The following is a 21143-nucleotide window of genomic DNA, read 5'->3' on the forward strand; positions in this document are numbered from 1 at the left end:
ACAAACTTTATTACTAGAAGAAGTTAGCCATCACCACAAGTTAATTTGTACATAGTTTACTCATAACTACTTATGATGAGTACACATCATGAGAATACTAGTACAAACAAAACTCCCCAAGTTACAAGTATGAGTACTACAGTCTATGCACAATTATATCTCCCATTAACATCTATCTCTGTTGTAGTCAAGTACGTTTATCCGAGTGACATCAGATTGTTCAGTTTGATACTTTTAAAGCTCTCCTTTACCAGCTTCCCTACCTTTCCATTTAAAGTACATTGCTGTCTGAGTCTTTGAGAGACAAAAACCACACATACACTGAGAATCAAATAGAGAGGCATAGTCACATAACAATTTTTCTATTATAGTAAAATACTGTTTCTATTTAGCATGTGTTACTAATCTGCTACAAAGCTTAAAACAAATACATCAGTACTTACGACTTGCTTCAGTTATTGCCTGATCTGAAGGCTATAGAAAATAAAAAAGAACACTATATAATGAACAAGTATTAGCAACTATTAAACATGAAGAATTATTTAAGATAGTCAATACTTGTTTTGGCAACTTTCCTGTTTAGCTTCATTTGAATTTAGATATGCAATATTCAGGCAAAAATGCTTACTTAGATTTAAAGCTGTAATATCATACTGAAACAAGGCCAAGCCGCTAAGGTTCCAAAAGGCAAGAAACCCAAAGAATAAAGATAACAATATATAACATTTACAGTACTGTATATGGCGCTTAATACAGCAGTTCAAAGCGCTTTACAAAGTAGGAAAGAGACAAAGGAACCAAGGGAAAAAAGAAACTACAAATTAAACAGAAACGTTTTAAGTTGTCTCTTAAAAATACAAAGGGAGGGAGTGTCATGAACGTGAAATGGGAGTTCGTTCCAAAGAGAAGGCGCAGCTACAGAAACAGCACGATTGCTATAACGAGTGTGGTTACGTGGACCCAGGAATTAAATGCAAATGTACATGATAGGAAGAATAAAACTTAACTGTAGTTGACTGATGCAAAGGGGTAACATGGTCAGTGACATATTACAAAGTAGAAAAGAGACAAAGGAAACCAAGGCAAAAAAGAGAAACTACTGTAGGAATCAAACAGAAATGTTATAAGTTGTCTATTGACAACACAGAGGGAGGGAGCGTCATGAACGTGAAATGGGAGTTTGTTCCATAGAGAAGGCGCAGCGACAGAATAGATACAATACCGATAACGAGTGTGGGTACGTGGACCAGGAGTTAATTGCAAATGCGCATAATAGGAAGAGTGAAGTGTAACTGTAGTTGACCGACGCAAAGAAGTAAGAAAGTCAGTGATATATTGAGGGGCAAGCCCTTTGATTGCTTTGTAGGTGTGAAGTACGATCTTAAACTTGATGCGCTGAGAGACAGGAAGCCAATGCAATGAACAGAGTACAGGAGTGATGTCATAAAAAATTTAGTGAGTGAGACTAGGCGCGCAGCAGCGTTCTGAATTCTCTGAAAGGGAACTTTATGAGAAACTGGCAAGTTCACATACAAACTGTTGCAGTAATCCAGATAGGAGGAAACAAAAGCCTCAACCAGTCATTCAGTTGAGCCTTGATATAGATACCTCCTGACTTTAGCAAGTTTGTAAATACCATACGCAGCTGAACGACAAGTGACCTGAATATATTTTCGCATATCAAGTTTATCGTCAAGCAAGACACCTAGATCACATGTATTTTGAGTTATGACATTTGTACCAAGAGTGAGGTCAGGTAGATTACTCGAATCTCTAAACTGGGAGGTGACGTGGATGACTTTGGTCTTTGAATCGTTAATGAGTAAACTGTTGCAAGTGAACCATTGCTTGATGTCAGCGATACAATTGGAGAGACATGGTTAGACATGTATCATGATCAAACTGTTTCATGATCATGTTAAGTTGCATATTGTCACCAAACATAACGTGTTGAACACCTCTATGGGAATCGATAAGATGACTTAAAAGACCAGTATACGAAATGAATTCAAGTGGTCCATGGACAGACCCTTGTAGAAACCCCAAGGTATTAGGAATGAAGAAGAAAGAGAACATTAACAATGATAGTTTGCTTTCAGTCTTCAAGATAGGACTCAAGCATCTTTATAGCTATTCCAGTAATACCCTAGCTATGCTGCAATCTTGCAATGACGATTTAATGGTCAATCGTGTGGAAAGCTGACGAAGAGTCAAGCAAGACGACGACAGCCTCAATACCTTTATCAATAACAATGAGCATATTGTTGTAGATTTTGATGAGAGCAGTCTCAGTAGAGGGAAAACTACGATATGCCGATTGCATCATAGATAATAGTCCACAGTCGTGTAAATAAATTAACAATTGCGCAGAAGCAATTTTCTCTAAAACCTTCCCGAGAAACATTAGATTGGCAATGGGTCTGTAATTACCTAAGTCATTATAATTTAAATTTGATTTCAGTGGTAAAACATGGGTCATTTTGAAAGGTTCTGGAAATGAACATGAAGAGAGAGAATTTTTTTGTGAGTAATGTACAGGAGAAGAATGTCCATACAAGATTTCACCAGCGAGGTAGGTATAGGGTCCAGTTTGCAGGATTTTGAAGGACACGCCATGATAGTCTTGCGTATATGACTCTCAGTGACAGGTTCGAAGGAGGTGAATTCACTTTTGCAATCAGCACCCACATCGGAAAGAACAACTAGACTTGGGTTTTCAACACTGGTGGTGACTGTGTTGACTTTGTTGTAAACGAAAGCATCGACATCGTTAGCTAATGCCTCATCGAACTCGTGGTCTGGAAGGACTGGATCAGACTTGACTGGACAGCTTTCGAACGAAACAGGAGAGGTTTATTGCTATTGCACTTAGTGATTTCTGCTGTTAGGTATTTTGATTTGCTTTACCAATTAATTGGTAATAGATACAGCATTGCTCACTATACAACTGTCTATGCACTTTTAACCCTGTTTTAATCCAAGTGCACTCAGCACGTCGTCTCATCCACTTAGATTCACTAATTTGTTCTGTGTACCGAGGAGCATTTGGTTTCAGCGAAGCAAATGAAGTCTTGACGGGGAGGTGCTTGTCTATCAGATGGAGAGAGGAGTTATATTGCACAACTGCATCAGATGGATTCGATATAGACAATAAGTTCCGAAGTGAACTTGAAATATCCCGTTTGAACTGTACTTCTTTAAGATCTCTAAACTTTCTGACAGTAACCTTCTTCTTTGTTGGGGAGGACGTTTCACAGAATATGAGGAAACCACAGCAGCGTGATCAGATGGAAGTTGTCTCAAAATGTTCACGTCAACTATCAAGTCATCACCTGCTCTGGAAATTAGGAGGTCCAGGGTGTGGCCACTCTGATGAGTCGGTTCATGAACGTGCTGCTGAAACCCAGTGGTGTACAAGGAATCAAGAAATTTACCAGCATCAATAGAGTTGTTATTGTCAACATGAATGTTGAAATCACCGATGAAATGTTGGCATCAACAACATTGATGGCTTCAAGCAGAGAACTGAATTCACATAGAAATGGAGTATAAGTGAGTTTCTTTTTCACAGAGGGTGGCGGTCGATATATTGCAATAAGTTTGAAATTGCTAGCCTCTGGAATTTTTACCATGCAGTCAAGAATCTCAAAAGATTTGAAATTCTCAAAGTGTCTGATATGCTCAACTTGAAGTTAAATAAACTTATCTTACTTCAGAAAAAAGGCACATCATCACACCCAGGCAGCCAGGACAGCTCTGACTAACAGCTACTAGTTCAGTCCTGACCACCAAGGACTAAACAATGGTGCAGTGGTGAAATGGAATGTTGAAGGATGAAGGAGAATTGTTAATAAAATAAGGTGAGCATGGAATGAAGGTTACTGGCATGCCTTAGCAAGAATGAAAGGATGGAATGCAAACAAATGGTTTAAGGAATGTCTGAATGGGTTAGTTACAATACCCAATAAAACTTACGTCATAATAAGCACATCCAACACCAAGTTACAAAACATGGATGCTATGTTCAGTGAAAGGTACTCCACTGCATTTTCGTTCATTAATTGGTATGTAACTTTATAAATGGTTGTTCCACTCAGTTTATGCTGTTTAGTTTCATAATGGATATAAGCTGTAACACAATCCATGCAATCTGAGAGTAGCCCAGAGTTACAAGAAACCATTTTCATTTTAAGGTTTCATCACTAACGTCACACTACCAGTGATTTTCAAGACTGAACTGAGCCAGGTCTTTTACTGCATCGTTAATTGTCATGTCTCTATCAGGAAATACTTAATTTCTGAGATTATTGGACTCACTATCATGAACTAGAGTATTAGATAAGTACACAAAACTGCTCAAAGAAGTGTTACAGAGGTATTACTGTAATAAAAGAGTGAGTTAAAATCTTCAAGATTAAAACACATGCTGTCATGTTCTGTATTTTGTGGCTTAAATTTGTATAGATCTCTCCTGCCCTGCCAATTTGCAAACTTATCCCATATTTCATGGTTTAAAAGTTCACTTGTTTATATAAAATAGGGATATACTGTAGGTACATCAGTAGTGGAAAAACAGGATTCCAGTGTTAGTTACAAAATATGCTTTAATTTAATTTCTTACCTGTACAGCTTTAATCTCATTTGCACCGTCGGTAACTTGTGTGTTATTAGTTGAATTTGGTACTCCACTTTCTTGAGATGAAGCTTAAAGTAAACCACAGGGTATAAATGTTATTGACATATATAGACATTTTGAATGATTAATGCCATTTATGTGAAATGCTGAATACAGGGGCTTGATATTAGACAAACCATGTTAAGCTTCTACAACATCCAGTGATATCATGTACACTTCACTTTAGCTGACCTATTTTATAGAGCATGTTACATTATGCTCACATATTCCTCAACATATTAATGTCACATACTGCATTAGCAGTACATGAATCAATAACATTACCAATAAATTATCATCTATGACAGGGTTGTCCAACCTTTTGCAGAGGAGGGTCACATGAAATATGATTATGATGAAGAAGGGGCCGCTCCATTTTTCGATTTTTTGCCCCAAGCACAAGGCAACAAAATGTGAGCACTGCCCACAGAGCGCACTGATTTATTTTCCTTCCTGATAAAACAGATGAATAAGTTCAGCTGCCCCCCCCCCCCCCTCCTCCGCTGAGAGAGTGTCACACAATCTGACCTGTTTGCAGTTTTTTGGACCCAGAAGGTTCAAATGATTGATTATATAGCTTCAAATTGTTATCAATAAATCTGCTGACAACAATTTTGCACCGTAGAGCATCTCTGGCGGGCAAGATGAAACCGTGCGGCGGGCCAGATTGTGGCCCATGGGCCGTAGGTTGGACAACCCTGATCTATAACCAAACAAGCCTTACAATTCTAAACCAAGTACTGTATAAACTGACCATCTTTTGTACAAGAATTCAACAAACTATGGATGGTAGAAAGTCCCAGGTTTAGATCCATCATCATTATTCTAGAACTTTCTGCACCTGGCCAATATTTAAATGAACATTGTATTATATATGTACAAGCAGACTTATTTCATATGTGATAGTTTCAACTTATCCCAGAGATCATATTATCTCTTTAAACTAAACATTTTTCAAGTTCATGCAAATAAGGCTTCATTTAGTAGTGGTTGCCATTTGTGTGCAGCTCTCCACTCCATCCACCCAGTTAAAGACGTAAAAGCATATAACTCGTTTCAAGACAGAACCTACTGTAATAACCTAAGTCTCCTTTTTCAGAAACACCACCAATACAAAAGTACAGAAAGCAAACACTGCATGCAACGATTATATGACAGACTTTTTACCTGTGCCTTTCTCATTCTTTTTGTAAAGTCGTGAGGTTGTGTAGTAAGTTGCAAAAACTGCAGCTACAAGTGCAACTGCAATAGCTAACACAACAGCAATTGTAATTAGGCCAATTCCTAAAGGCTGCATCTTTTCCTTCAGCATTTTAGTGCCTACAAGAAAAAAATACACAAGAAAATTAATATTATACATGTGTATACATAAACAGTAGTTTTTTTTTTAATGTAATAGTATCCATTTGGCAAAAATTATGTTTAAAATGAAGCTGAAACCTATTTTCACACAAAAAATAGAATGCTGTAACAAAAGTCAAGATCAAACAAACTTTAGAAATCGTTCAATTACAACTGTAATTTGAGTTATGTGACACTCTGACCACGCCATACATAAAGTACACATAATTGGACATCCTACAATATAGCGCCCGTAATGTTATTGAATATTCATAAGATGTTCATTTGCAAACAGTGCACTACATTGTAGAATCTGCATCTGGTTGTTAATGAGCTGTGTATTTGCACATTTATATCTACATGTAAGTTACAGCATGCCGTCTGCTCGTCCTTCTTCACCCTGTCTCTCCATCTGTCAACATGTAATCTTGGACATGTCGTCCGAGATCTGTCCTGTACAGCATGACTATGTTTCGCAATAAAATAAAACATTGCTTAAAAGAACTCATATATCTAACAAAGAAACATGACAGTGCCCAAATGGTATAAAATCATGATTGTTGAATGAGAACCCAACGTAGCAACATGGCATGAAAAACAATCATGTGAACAGCAATCATAGCACCAAAATTAGCAGCAACACCAACTTGGCATATAAAAATTAGCCACATCAAACCATTTGTATTACATGAACCACTTTTAGCATAAAAACAAACTATTATTAAGTACAGTAGCATCAGATAAAGGTTGCAGTAGTCCATCACTGTCATAATCATAATGATAATAATCATAATAAAGTGGCCACTTATAATGCGCCACATCTGTCAACTTGATACTCCTGGTGCAGCAGGTTTACAGTCCCTCTCACACAACTTTACAACTTAACCCTGGTCATTGGTAACTTGTCACACCTACACAACAAAGTGTGAACAATTCAATCAATCCTGGGGCACCATAGTGCCCTGCAATTATGTGTCCCCGGGACTTCCCATAGGGGGCACCCGATGCACACATCTATATTTACAAGTTACCTCGCAAGTCCCCATTGATACACCTGAGCAAAGAGAAGCAATGGAGATAAAGTGCCTTGCCCAAGGACACAACACAATGATCTGGCCAGGACTCAAACCTATAATCCTTAGATCACAAGTCCACTGTCTTAACCACTTGACCACAGAAACCCCACATAACTATACTTCATAGCTACCACAATCCATCACAGCAAAAACATTTGAACATTGAACAATATTGAACATTTTCTACATACTAAAAGCAGTAGCAGCATTTGTCAAATAGTATTTGTATAATCAGTGTGATACTGTACAGTCTCATTGTGCTAATTATAGCAGACTTAAAACAAGAGCATCAATGATGCAGTATCTCAATACTGGAAGTTTTAATTTTGATTCCTAATTTCAAATCTTTGCTCTGTCTCTACAATTATCAATATCAATCATGGTACAACAAATATATAACTTGCATTTTTGCTACTTTGCCACGAATAGTCTCTGCAGGTTACACTTTATCCTGCTAGTCTTGCCTTTAGCGCTTATTGCCTGTTAGTCGAAAGAACGACGTTGCAAGGTTTAGTAATGTCATAGAATATTTAAGAACTTGTTTTTCATGTGGTATCCTTCATCTTAGGTCAGTCTCTGTTGGACTTTTTGGTCATATAGTTTGATGTCAATGACAACAGCCAAATTAGAAGAGGCGAACAACTCGACCATATTCTTGATGCCTGCCTTGAGAGCTAGGCCTATTGACCTACTGTATGTTAATGTAGACTGTAGTGGTGACTACCATCAAAACTGTGTCCACTTCTAGATATCAAAACAACCCACGTTTTTCCATCTCAATTTTTCGGACATGAAGATTTCATGGATTTATGACTTGGACAAAAATAATGTAAAAGAAGATTACAAGTTTTTATATGCAAGTGATGGGTGGCCTCCTCTTCCCCTAATAGCCACCTCAGTTCCTCTCCATTTTGTTATTTTATTTTAATTCTTTGTACATTTGATGTCAAACATTACAGGTTCAAAAGAAAGCTAAACATACTTCTTATAACCTTATACATCTTAGGCCTATATCCTTATAAATAAAACATAACCTTATACAATTTTTATTGTCTTATCAAAGTTGTGATGCTATGGCCGGCTCCTCTTTTATACGTACCCATCAAACAAACTTACCCTGGTCCTTCCTAGGAAAAGCTGTCTGAACACCAGTACAATGCTAATGTGGCTATCACCGAAAGCCTAATAGGCCTATATATATATATATTTCTTTTTTTAAATTGCACTAGGCCTACAGTAAATAGCCTTCAGAAATACAAGAATGTGTATGCGTAATTATACAAAATACATGAAGGGCAATCAAACAAACTTATCATGGCCCTTGCTCTTAAAAGCTACCTGAACACCATTATAGTGTTCAACCGATTATGCATAACAGAAAATACCGATTACTGATTATTTTTTCATAATCGTACCGATTCCGATTATTTGAAAATGAGAAAATATCCCGTTTATACGAAATCGGCAATAAAGTTTGACAGAAACAATTATTGTTGTGATTTTCCCCAGTTTCCTTTTGCTTCGTTGTTATACAAGGCTCTAAGGTACCATTTTGTATGTACCAAATTACCTCTGGAGTTTCTCGGAAAGAATTTTTTTTTTTTTAATTTCCAAAATACGGAGATATGACATCCTACCTAGTCAGCACTGTGCTAAGCGAATGGCCTAACCACCTCGACGTAAATGTCACCTGTTAATGGCTTGAAATGGGCTACGAATAGTTACTCAAAATATCCATCTCAAAAAGTATCTCAGACAAACCATCCATCTGCAATCTTTACCAAAGTGTAAATTTTAATGACATATTGCCTTCATTCCGACAATATTTTGTACTTATTTTGAGTATTATACCGTTTATGAACAAATAGAAATGTTACGAACTTGAAGTTAAACATACCTATTCGTTACCTATATAACTCCATTCAGGTTCAATTAGAAAGTGTAAGCTTAGGCCAATCAAACTGAAAAGCAAATTGTACCATCGTAACTTGTTTAAAATTACTCTAAAATGTAATACCAGATTGATGTAAAGAAATAATAACAACTAGAAACTACTCCAATATAAAATATAACATTCCCTCTATAAGACATATCACTTACATTACCTTCCAAACAAATGCCGATTTCCAGCAAATTGAAAGTTGTAAACTAAGCTACGCAATTTTTTTTTTTTTTTTTTTGCAAACCGATGGTTAGGCTACATTTCTCATTGACTTAGTGTGGTTGTTAGGCTAACATGTGGTCGAAGATTGCAGTTTCCGTGGATATTTTTAGTTTTTATTTGCGACACAACTAGAGCGAATAAACAGATGTCAAGTTTAGATTTCCATGCAGTTGATTTAGTGTGAAGTAAGGCTACTATGTGGTCGGAGATTTGTGAGGATTTTAGGTTATTTTCGCTGGTACTGCAGGCCGTAATTTACCACGGGAAGTTCCCGTTGATTGTGCGCGACCCTCTCGCACTGCTTCAAATTTTGATGCGGGGTGAGAAAACTGCGCGATTCGCGATGCAACTGCAATTCCTAGCTAAAGCAAACGCATGTCACAATTAATTTTACACAGACACCTGATATAAAGAGGGCGATTTTTTTATATTTCATTTTTCTTTTTCGCACTCGTAATTGTGCTTTAGGAGGGCTTTTTAGCACTTGCGAGGGCGAATCGCCCGCTGCCCCCGCTTATTTCCTACCCTGTCCAGCACATTCCTGAATTCGCGAATTGCTATTGCTGCTATGCTTACTGTGCCAAGAAATATGCAGCCAATAACCACGAAGGAAGCAAAATCGGCAACCCTGGGGGCAGCCTAATTTGATGAAAGTATACACTGTGAAAGACGTATAGGGGGGTATAGGGGGTGCCTTTTTTTAATATTTCGTAGTAAAACAACAAACCTAATTCATCAGTTGATATTTTCAACTTCCATATGTTTTTGAATAATGATATTTTCACCTTCCATATGTTTTTGAATAATCGGTATGACATAACTGGTATTCCACGTAATTTTTACCGATACCGATTATGTACCGATTATGCAATATTCGTACCGATTCCGATTCCGATTAGGTTAATCGGTTGAACACTACACCAGTACTATCCTTAAATGGATGTTACGTAGAATTCAGCAGTACAGAATGTAGTTAGCATGCAATACACTAACACCTCGCGTACCTAACTACAGAACAGAAAATTGTTCGCGAGGGTAGCCATTTTCGTATATCTAACATGTAGCTGTTATGAGTCATAGCCAATCTGCTACAAAACAGACTTGGGGGCGGGGCTTAATCATCAAAAACGGACCTTTTTACTAAAAGTAGGGGCGGCAGCTCAGTGTTGTTTTAAGAAAGAAAAATCATTTAAACATCAAATAAAGCAAATAAAAGCCATTAAATGTCATATACAAGTAGTAAAATTCTTATTAATACCTACCTGTAAACAACAAATGGAAGTTTAAAATTTTAATAAAATATATAATACATAGGACCCTATCTTAGACGATACCACTGTTGAAAGACAGTTCTATTCTATTCTCTTTCATAAAACATAAGTTTTGGAGCGTGTGCAAAACAGGTGTGACAAAGTGTGTTTTCAGTCCAAATTGGCCCGATTTGGACATAAATCGGTGAAAAAGTCACAGAATGAGATACAATTCTGGAATAAAAAATAGTAACTTTTGTTGGTCTATATGATATATTCTTGCTCTGGAAATTCCAGAGAAAAAGAACTTTGTTTGAAGACGCTGAAAAATTTTTAAGAGAAGAGAAAGTCCCACTTACTGTTACAATATCTCTATACATGTAATGTATTGAGATAACAACCAGAAAGCCAGCAGGCATTATAGTGATTCTTTGCCTTATAAGTTTATATATTAGAAGTAGGGAAAATGTGTCCTAAAGTCAAGTACTAGACTTCAAATGACCTTAAATTAGCAGCATATTTGGGAATTAGTTAGACAATATCTGTCACTAAATGTACTTCTGAAATAAAAGCCAACACTACTTAGGGCTACTGTGATGGGTTAATGTCAAGTGTTCTGTGTCAAAGTAAATACTGAGAATTCATTTTGCACTCTGCTGGCCCCAAATGACCTTTGACTTCCACCACAAACAATAGGGTTCACTTAAATAATGACAGAAAATCCACATGCCAAATATAAGAATTGCAAAAGCTACCTTCCTTGAGATATTATGTTCACAAGATTTTTACACTTTTTCCCTGTTGACTTCAAATGACCTTTGACATTTATGACAAACACTGCAGACTGTCTACTCACCAATGGCAAGCTACACACCAAGTATGAACTTCCTGCAACTTCCACTTGTTTAGATATTGTGTGAAGAATGTTTTCAGACTTTGACCTATGCTGACCTCAAATTACCTAGCTCTGACCAATACCAACAACACTCCCAAACTAGTTCTACTAGTTCAAATATGAAATGTACTCCAGTCATCCTCCGTAAGTTTGGGCGATTACGAGCAAGTTTATCATACTGTACATACACAGGGGCGAACACACACACACTCACCATTACCATTGCATTCCTTCTGCCTTTGGCAAGGAATAACTCTCTTCTCTTTCAACAATCTCATCTGTACAGTATTTAATGCAGCGTGTGCTAGTATCTAAAGGGAAGGGGGTCAATAGCCCCTCCACAGCATTCATACTGGTGAAAAGTATGATGTTGCTCTCCCCAATAGATGTGATACAAGTATGAAGACCTTTCTACATCTAATCTACAACTAAAACCAGGTCCCCTGAAATGATTTTGATATTCTAATTGATGTGATTAGTCCTATTCAAAAAATTAGTCATTGATCGTAGAATGAGAAATAAATTCATCTCTACAATATCATACCCTAGGTAACATTATTGCTTACAAATATATTGATCATATTCACAAATCATTGGAATATTTGTATTTGTATTCTGAAAATGTACAGGGTAAGGAGAGGGATAGAAGGGCAGGTAGTGGGAGGTACTGTACAGTACATATTAACCTCTTATGTACAGCCATATACTGTACATGCTTCACTTCAGGTACGCTTGCACAAGTACATGGAAGGTTTATGATCGGTCAAATACACGACAGGCAGCGAGACTCATTGTGAAATTCATGAGTCCATTATACTAAGAATGTTTTAAGACCATTTTTGTTTCATGGGGTGAAGAGAAGATACACAAATTCAAAATACAAAGGCAAAAGTCAAGTCCGAAAGTCTCTCCAGAAGAGCTAGAAAATAGGAAACTCTGACATACTCACTTGCAATACTTATATTTAAACGGTCTGTGAGACATGCTGAGTCCGTACAACTGCACTGAATGTTCTCATAATCTCCCTCCATTAGTATACCTGGTGGTGGGTTACAGGTTGCTCTGTAGTTTCCATCCGCATTATCTTCACAGATCGGTTCAGTATATGCAAACATTACTTGCTCATCAATCTTGAAACCCTTTGCTGAGGTAGCAGTTGACAGTTTAATCAAAGGACAAGTCTCTTGAAATGTATACGGAAAAAAAAAGGAAAATAAGTCAATAAATTTCTTGAGTGTGAGAACAGCAATCATATAGATCAATTTGGCTAAAGTAAGTGTAAGATTTGTACTAGACACTTGGCATTTACTTTTTTATTAACATTTGGAATGTAGACCGATCGACAAATGCTGATAATGACACCATGAAATCTCATCAACAGTACACTTATATCAATATAGATCAATATATTCAACTAAATCTTTAAGAAATAATCTCCACCAATGTATGTTTAATGTATAACAACAAAGTAGGCTTACCAGACAGTGACTACAAATATGGTAACAAAGACTATGACAAGATCTATGCAATATTCAGGGTTCAACAACATCAAGACTTACCGACCAAAACATTCAAATGATGATCTGAATAATACTCATAATTCTCTCCATCACCTATTTTGCAACGGTACACTCTGTCAACATCCTCCGGAGTTATGTCTTGCAGTTCTAAGCTTCCATTAGAATGCAGGGTGCAACGATTTTCTTCTGAGCATCGAAGTGCTCCTTCCAAACTGTTAACAAACAGGTAAGGTTCTTTGCCAGTCAATATAGTGACCCATTGAAGAGGTCTTCCTGTAACTGTTGTCTCGAAGCCACAATCCAAAGTCACTGATCCCCCTGACTGTACAGTTATCTCCATCGTAGCCCATGTTTGAACAACTGATGATAAGAAGTTTTTAGTCAATTATAAAATGCTCTGCTTAAAAGTAGATCAAGTGTAACATCTTCATAAAATAACTTGATGCTAGGAATCACAAGCACATTGACCGAGGTTTACACCCTCATCTGTGAATGTGAATTGAAAGTTGTGTAAGGCTGTGTATGTATGTGAAGTGAAAGTCTACAAGCCATTGACTTGCATGATGTACAGTAACTGCAAGGATGTATTAATGGATCTTCATACAACAAAAGTTTGCTGGTTTAGTTAGTTGTACATCAAGGCTGTACATGAGTTAGTAAATTGACTTTGCCTTCCCCTCTCTGTTACAGGGCAGCTGTACAGGGTTTTACAGTAAGTGTTGTTGTTAAAGAACTGTATATTAGTTACTGTGAGGCAAATGAACAGTTGACAATCAGTTTATCAAGATTAGAGTGTGAGCAGTGTAAAGAACAGTGTATGTATTAACAGTGTTTATATTAGCAACTAAACCAACTACATTTTATCATGTCCTTCCAGTCTGGTTGTTGAACCCTACCAGCAAGTTTACAGACCAATATAAAGCTACATAGTGATGACTTGATGGTCATCCAGCAGCAATAACAGCAGTTGGGGATTCTATGACAAATGTTTTGATAGGGGTTCATTGACTCATGCAATGTCAATTTCTGAGGGTTCACTCACTCAGATACTGGGTGCAATGACTCAGATACTGTGCCTTTCTAAGGGTCGACTGACATAGATACTGTGCCTTTCTAAGGGTCGACAGACATCTAGATACTGTACCTTCCTGGGGCTTCACTGACTTATCTAATGTTCCTTTCTATGGGTTCAATGACTCTGATACTCAGCTTTTCTAAGGGTGCAATGACTCATCTTATGTTCCTTTCTGAGGGTTCACTGACTTAGATACTGTACCTTTCTGGGGCTTCACTGACTACTAGATGAGGGTTCAATGAATCAGATACTGTGCCTTTTTAAGGGTGCAATGACTCATCTAATGTTCCTTCCTAAGGGTTCACTGACTTAGATACTGTACCTTCCTGGGGCTTCACTGACTTATCAAATGTTCCTTTCTAAGGGTTCAATGACTCTGATAACTGTGCCTTTCTAAGGGTCGACTGACATAGATACTGTGCCTTTCTGAGGGTTCACTGACTTAGATACTGTACCTTCCTGGGGCTTCACTGACTTATCTAATGTTCCTTTCTAAGGGTTCAATGACTCTGATACTGTGCCTTTCTAAGGGTGCTATGACTCATCTAATTTTCCTTTCTGAGGGTTCACTGACTTAGATACTGTACCTTTCTGGGGCTTCACTGACTACTAGATGAGGGTTCAATGAATCAGATACTGTGCCTTTTTAAGGGTGCAATGACTCATCTAATGTTCCTTCCTAAGGGTTCACTGACTTAGATACTGTACCTTCCTGGGGCTTCACTGACTTATCTAATGTTCCTTTCTAAGGGTTCAATGACTCTGATACTGTGCCTTTCTAAGGGTGCTATGACTCATCTAATTTTCCTTTCTGAGGGTTCACTGACTTAGATACTGTACCTTTCTGGGGCTTCACTGACTACTAGATGAGGGTTCAATGAATCAGATACTGTGCCTTTTTAAGGGTGCAATGACTCATCTAATGTTCCTTCCTAAGGGTTCACTGACTTAGATACGTACCTTCCTGGGGCTTCACTGACTTATCTAATGTTCCTTTCTAAGGGTTCAATGACTCTGATACTGTGCCTTTCTAAGGGTGCTATGACTCATCTAATTTTCCTTTCTGAGGGTTCACTGACTTAGATACTGTACCTTTCTGGGGCTTCACTGACTCATATAATGTTCCTTTCTAAGGGTTCAATGACTCTGATAACTGTGCCTTTCTAAGGGTGCAATGACTCATCTAATGTTCCTTCCTAAGGGTTCACTGACTTAGATACTGTACCTTTCTGGAGCTTCACTGACTCATATAATGTTCCTTTCTGAGGGTTCAATGACTCAGATACTGTGCCTTTCTAAGGGTGCAATGACTCAGATGCTGTGCCTTTCTAAGGTTCACTGACTTACAGTAGACACTGTACCTTTCTGGGGCTTCACTGACTCATCTAATGTTCCATTCTGAGGGTTCAATGAATCAGATACTGTGCCTTTCTAAGGTTCACTGACTACTAGATGGGGGTGCAAAGTCTCAGATACTGCGCCTTTCTAAAGGTGCAATGACTTAGATAGTACTGTGCCTTTCTGGGGCTTCACTGACTCATCTAATGTTCCTTTCTGAGACTGCAGACTGTCTACTTACCAATGGCAAACTACTGTACACACCAAGTTTGAACTTCCTGCAACTCCCAATTATTGAGATATTGTGTGAACAATGTTTTCAGACTTTGATCCATGCTGACCTCAAATGACCTTTGACGAATACCAACAACACTCCCAAACTAGTTCCACTAGTTCAAATATGAAAATAAACTCCAGTTATCCTCCTGAAGTTTGGGTGTTTACGAGCAAGTGTCACATACATACACAGGGGCGCACACACCCACACTCACCATTACCATCGCATAGATTCCTTCTGCCATTGGCAAGGAATTTAATATGCAGTTTAAAGATTTGAGAACCCAACAGTTTTCAACACTCTCACTTGTACAGTATTTAATGTAGCGTGTGTTTGTAGCTAGAGGAAAGGGGGGTCAATAGCCCCTCCAAAGGGTTCATACTGGGGGAAAAGTATGATGATGTTGCTCTCCCCAACAATTGCAAGAGGATGCATTTTCATAGATGTGATACAAGTATACCTATCTACATCTAATTTGCAACTAAAACTAGGTCCCCTGAAATGATTTTGATATTCTAATTGATGTGATAAGTCCTATTCAAAATATTAATCTTTGTAGAATGAAAATTTCACCTGTACAATATCATACCAAGTAACATTATTGCTTACAGATATATTTGATCATATTTACAAATCATTGGAATATTTTTATTTGTATTCTGAAAATGTACAAGGTAAGGAGAGAGATAGAAGGGGGTAGGAGGATGAGTTATATCTTAACCTCTTATGTACAGCCATGTACAGGTACACTTGCATGTACATGGAAGGTTTATATCGGTCAGATACACTATAGGTTTGACTCATTGTGAACTTCATGGGTCCATAAATACTAAGAATGTTTCCAGACCATTTCAGTTTCATGGTGAAGAGAACATACAAAAATTCAAAATGCAAAGGCAAAAGTCAAGTCCAAAAGTCTCTCCAAAAGAGCTAGAGAATAAGAATCTATGACATACTCACTTGCAATACTTATATTTAAACGGTCTGTGAGACATGCTGAGTCAGTAGGCCTACAACTGCACTGAATGTTCTCATAATCTCCCTCCATTAGTATACCTGGTGGTGGGTAACAGGTTGCTCTGTAGTTTTCATCCGCATTATCTTCACAGGTCGGTTCAGTATATGAAAACATTACTTGCTCATCAATCTTGAAACCCTTTGCTGAGGTAGCAGTTGACAGTTTAATCAAAGGACAAGTCTCTTGAAATGTATACGAAAAAAAAAAGGAAAATAAGTCAATAAATTTCTTGAGTGTGAGAACAGCAATCATATACTGTAGATCAATTTGGCTAAAGTAAGGTGTGAGATTTGTACTAGACACTTGGCATTTACTTTTTTATTAACATTTGGAATGCAGACTGATCGACAAATGCTGATAATGACACCATGAAATCTCATCAACAGTACACTTATATCTCTATTCAACCAAATCTTTAAGAAATACTCTCGACCAATGTATCTGTTTAATGTTTAACAACAAAGTAGGCTCATCAGACAGTGACTACAAATATGGTAACAAAGATTATGGCAAGATCTATGCAATATTCAGCTGTCAAGAACATCAAGACTTACCGACCAAAACCTTCAAACGATGATCTGAATAATACTCATAATTCTCTCCATCACCTATTTGGCAACGGTACATTCTGTCAACATCCTCCAGAGATATGTCTTGCAGTTCTAAGCTTCCATTAGGATGCAGAGTGCAACGATTTTCTTCTGAGCATCGAAGTGCTCCTTCCAAACTGTAAGCCAACAGGTCAGGTTCATTGCCAGGCGATATAGTGACCCATTGAAGAGGTCTTCCTGTAACTGTTGTCTCGAAGCCACAATCCAAAGTCACTGATCCCCCTGACTGTACAGGTATCTCCATCGTAGCCCATGTTTGAACAACTGATGATAAGAAGTTTTTAGTAATAAAAATAATCATTTATTTTATACAGCGTAACATCCACAAAAGTGCTCTAAAACGCTATGTAACAGTAAAAAATATATATGACACATAATATGTAGTAAAACTGCAGAATAAAATAAAATATATATGAGTATGAAGAACAAAAAGCATGCACGTTTGAGCGTGTTGGAGTACTGCACATGAATAGAGTTGAATACACAGTTTAGATCAATCAAAATAAAACGCACTGCTTAAAAGTAAATAAAGTGAGTGTAAAATCTTCATAAAATAACTTGATGCTAGGAATTGCAAGCACATTGACGGAGGTTTACACCCTCATCCATGAATAGGAATCGAAAGTTGTGTAAGGCTGTGTTTGTATGTGAAGTGAAAGTCTACAGTATGGTACAAGCTATTTGACTTGCATGATGTACAGTGAAGTTCTGCAAGGATGTGTTAATGGATCTTCAAAGAACAAAAGCTTGCTGGTTTAGTTAGTTGTATATACATCAAGGCTGTACATTCATGAGTTAGTATTGACTTTGTCTTCCCCTCTCTAATACTGGGCAGCTGTGGGATTTAAGTGTTGTTGTTAAAGAACTGTATAGTTACAGTGAGGCAAATGAATAGTTGTGTGAACAATTAGCATATTAAGATTGGAGTGTGAGCAGTTTAAAGAACAGTGTATATTAACAGTGTTTACAAGCAAAGTTCTAAACTACTGTAACTACATTTTATCACGTCCTTCCAGTCTGGTTGTTGAACCCTACCAGCAAGTTTACAGACCCATATTTAAGCTACATAGAAATGACTTGATGGTCAACCAGCAGCAATAACAGCAGTTGGGGAATCTAGTCACAGATGTTTTGAAAGGGGTTCATTGACTCATGCACTGTCAATTTATGAGGGTTCATTCACTCAAATACTGGGTGCACTGACTCAGATACTGTGCCTTTCTAATGGTTCACTGGGCTAATGTGCCTTTCTCAGCATGTACAGTACTGACTCAGATACTGTGCCTTTCTAAGAGTTCACTGACTAAATACCATAACTTCCTGGGGCTTCGCTGACTTATATATATCTAATGTGCCTTTCTCAGGGTGTTATGACTCAGATACTGTGCCTTTCTCAGGGTGTAATGACTCAGATACTGTGCCTTTCTCAGGGTGTTATGACTCAGATACTGTGCCTTTCTCAGGGTGTAATGACTCAGATATTGTGCCTTTCTAACGGTTCACTGACTAACTAATACATACTGTGCCTTTCTCAGGGTGTAATGACTCAGATACTATGCCTTTCTAACGGTTCACTGACTAACTAATACATACTGTGCCTTTCTCAGGGTGTAATGACTCAGATACTTTGCCTTTCTAAGAGTTCACTGACTTATCAAATGTTCCTTTCTAAGGGTGCAATGACTCATCTTATGTTCCTTTCTGAGGGTTCACTGACTTAGATACTGTACCTTCCTGGGGCTTCACTGACTTATCTAATGTTCCTTTCTAAGGGTGCAATGACTCAGATACTGTGCCTTTCTAAGGGTGCAATGACTCATCTTATGTTCCTTTCTGAGGGTTCACTGACTTAGATACTGTACCTTTCTGGGGCTTCACTGACTTATCTAATGTTCCTTTCTAAGGGTTCAATGACTCTGATAACTGTGCCTTTCTAAGGGTGCAATGACTCATCTTATGTTCCTTTCTGAGGGTTCACTGACTTAGATACTGTACCTTCCTGGGGCTTCACTGACTTTCTAAGGGTGCAATGACTCAGATACTGTGCCTTTCTAAGGGTGCACTGACTCAGATACTGTGCCTTTCTAACGGTTTACTGACTAATACATACCATGCCTTTCTCAGGGTGTAATGACTCAGATAGAGTTCCTTTCTAAGGGTGCACTGACTCAGATACTGTGCCTTTCTAACGGTTCACTGATATGACGGTAAGCAAGCCTATAGCAAAATGTGTTACTCGTTACCATTTATACTACCCCAAATACTGCCATTAGGATTCACCCTTGAGCGCACCTAATTAATTCATCAGCCACCATATGATTGTAAGCACAAGTACCCTAATTGCCAGCACTACTTTTCTGTGTGGAGACAACTTATGTGGCTTGACCACTGTAATAATACACTGTGTATTTAATCCTGAATTTGTGCATAGGAGCGTTCAGAATTGCTAGCATTACCAACCCGGGTAAATATTCAATCTCCCATGTATTTTTCCGAAAACAGGGGACACAGCTGGTACAGTATTTGCTATAGGCAGGGAAGGTCGTAATGGACTCATCTAATGTCCCTTTCCGAGGGTTCACAGACTCATCTACTGTGCCTTAAGAAAGGTACACTGATTCAGATATTGTGCCTTTCATTAGGTTCACTGCCTCATATAATGTTTCCCTCTTCACTGACCCATCTACTAGGTATTACTAAGGGTTCACTGACTCAGATATACTGTGCTTTACTGAAACAAAACTTTCTTAGACATAACCAGAAAAGCCGTCTTGTTAGGTATATACACTTAATAATCTTTGTTAGCAAAACTTTGCAGTAATAGCAACCATCTTTAACACAAACTATAAACACAATTTCAACTTACCCAAACTGGAGCAGTATAATAGGCTGAGAAAAGTAACACCTTCTCTGAAATTTTTCATTTTCAGTTAGTTCCGAGAATCCATAGACTCTGAAAAATAACGTACAAAGATTGTGTTAAAGTTTGATCAAAAAGGCAAAGCAGTAATATGTTGATTACCCACAATACCATTATAGATGATGCTTTCTGTGCATGGCTATAATTGTAACATGATACTGCACATTTGTCATGCTGTGAGATGCTGTTAGCAGAATCTCAATACAACTTATGAGCTGTAAAGGCTTGCAGCATAATGAACACAATACACTTGCGAGGCAGGAAATTGTCCGGGTTTAATTGAACATTGATCACGTTTATGATCAGAAACAATGTACGTACTGTATGTGCAAGAGTGCAATTTCAATACATTCTGTCTAAGTACTGTGAATTTGCAACATTTTAAAAAGAAAGTTATTCAACACGACTCGTCTTCCATGACAATTTGTAATGTGCTATACAGTAACCACTATGTCATCACTATGATCACTATGTCATATGAGGCCATGTTAATTAAACAGCCTTACATATTCCCATTAAGATCTGTGTTGCATCTGAGGAAGTACTGTATCAACAGTACGGTCTGTTAGTTAGACTTTGTAGTCAACAAACTTTCATTTTCAAGATGAATCTCAGCATTTTAAAGGATCACTTCACAAAACCTAAATGGCTATAAAGTAAACCTGGACTGCACATGATAGTATGTTCTAGTGGTCTGCAACATTTAAAAGACAAGTCTGTGATATCCACCATGTATATTTGTAATGCATGTTAATTGTTGACTACTTTAGTGCTGAAAACTTGATGTGAGGGACTCCTGTGAGTGACCGATCAAATAAACACCACCTCAAAATACTGTACCTGTATCTAGTTTCATCTTTAATGTGTTCTCATACATTGGTTACTTGAGTGAACATGACAAAGTGTCTGCCTCTAGTCATAAATCTCTCAATCCAGCAGTGTTGGTCTATGTACAACATCTGTAAGTAATAGTTCATTACCAG

At 37.7% G+C, this 21143-nt stretch overlaps 1 protein-coding gene across 7 annotated transcripts in view; it reads right to left on the reverse strand.

The window, feature by feature from the left end:
* Positions 1-21143, reverse strand: part of LOC139976985 (uncharacterized) — a 48996-nt gene that overhangs the window by 23769 nt on the left and 4084 nt on the right. The window contains exons 2-9 of one of the 7 annotated variants that reach the window (XM_071985922.1): positions 20107-20204; positions 17184-17504; positions 16572-16811; positions 12961-13281; positions 12351-12584; positions 5843-5995; positions 4622-4704; positions 444-474 (exon numbers count right to left, since the gene is read on the reverse strand). In XM_071985922.1, coding sequence (XP_071842023.1) covers positions 444-474; positions 4622-4704; positions 5843-5995; positions 12351-12584; positions 12961-13281; positions 16572-16811; positions 17184-17504; positions 20107-20164 — 1441 coding nt within the window. In that variant the 5' untranslated portion in view covers positions 20165-20204. The remainder of the gene's footprint in view (positions 1-443; positions 475-4621; positions 4705-5842; positions 5996-12350; positions 12585-12960; positions 13282-16571; positions 16812-17183; positions 17505-20106; positions 20205-21143) is intronic. The other 6 variants (XM_071985921.1, XM_071985924.1, XM_071985923.1 and 3 more) reach the window with 6 other exon arrangements.

Source organism: Apostichopus japonicus, chromosome 12 (assembly GCF_037975245.1).
Source record: "Apostichopus japonicus isolate 1M-3 chromosome 12, ASM3797524v1, whole genome shotgun sequence".
Lineage (NCBI taxonomy): Eukaryota > Metazoa > Echinodermata > Holothuroidea > Aspidochirotida > Stichopodidae > Apostichopus > Apostichopus japonicus.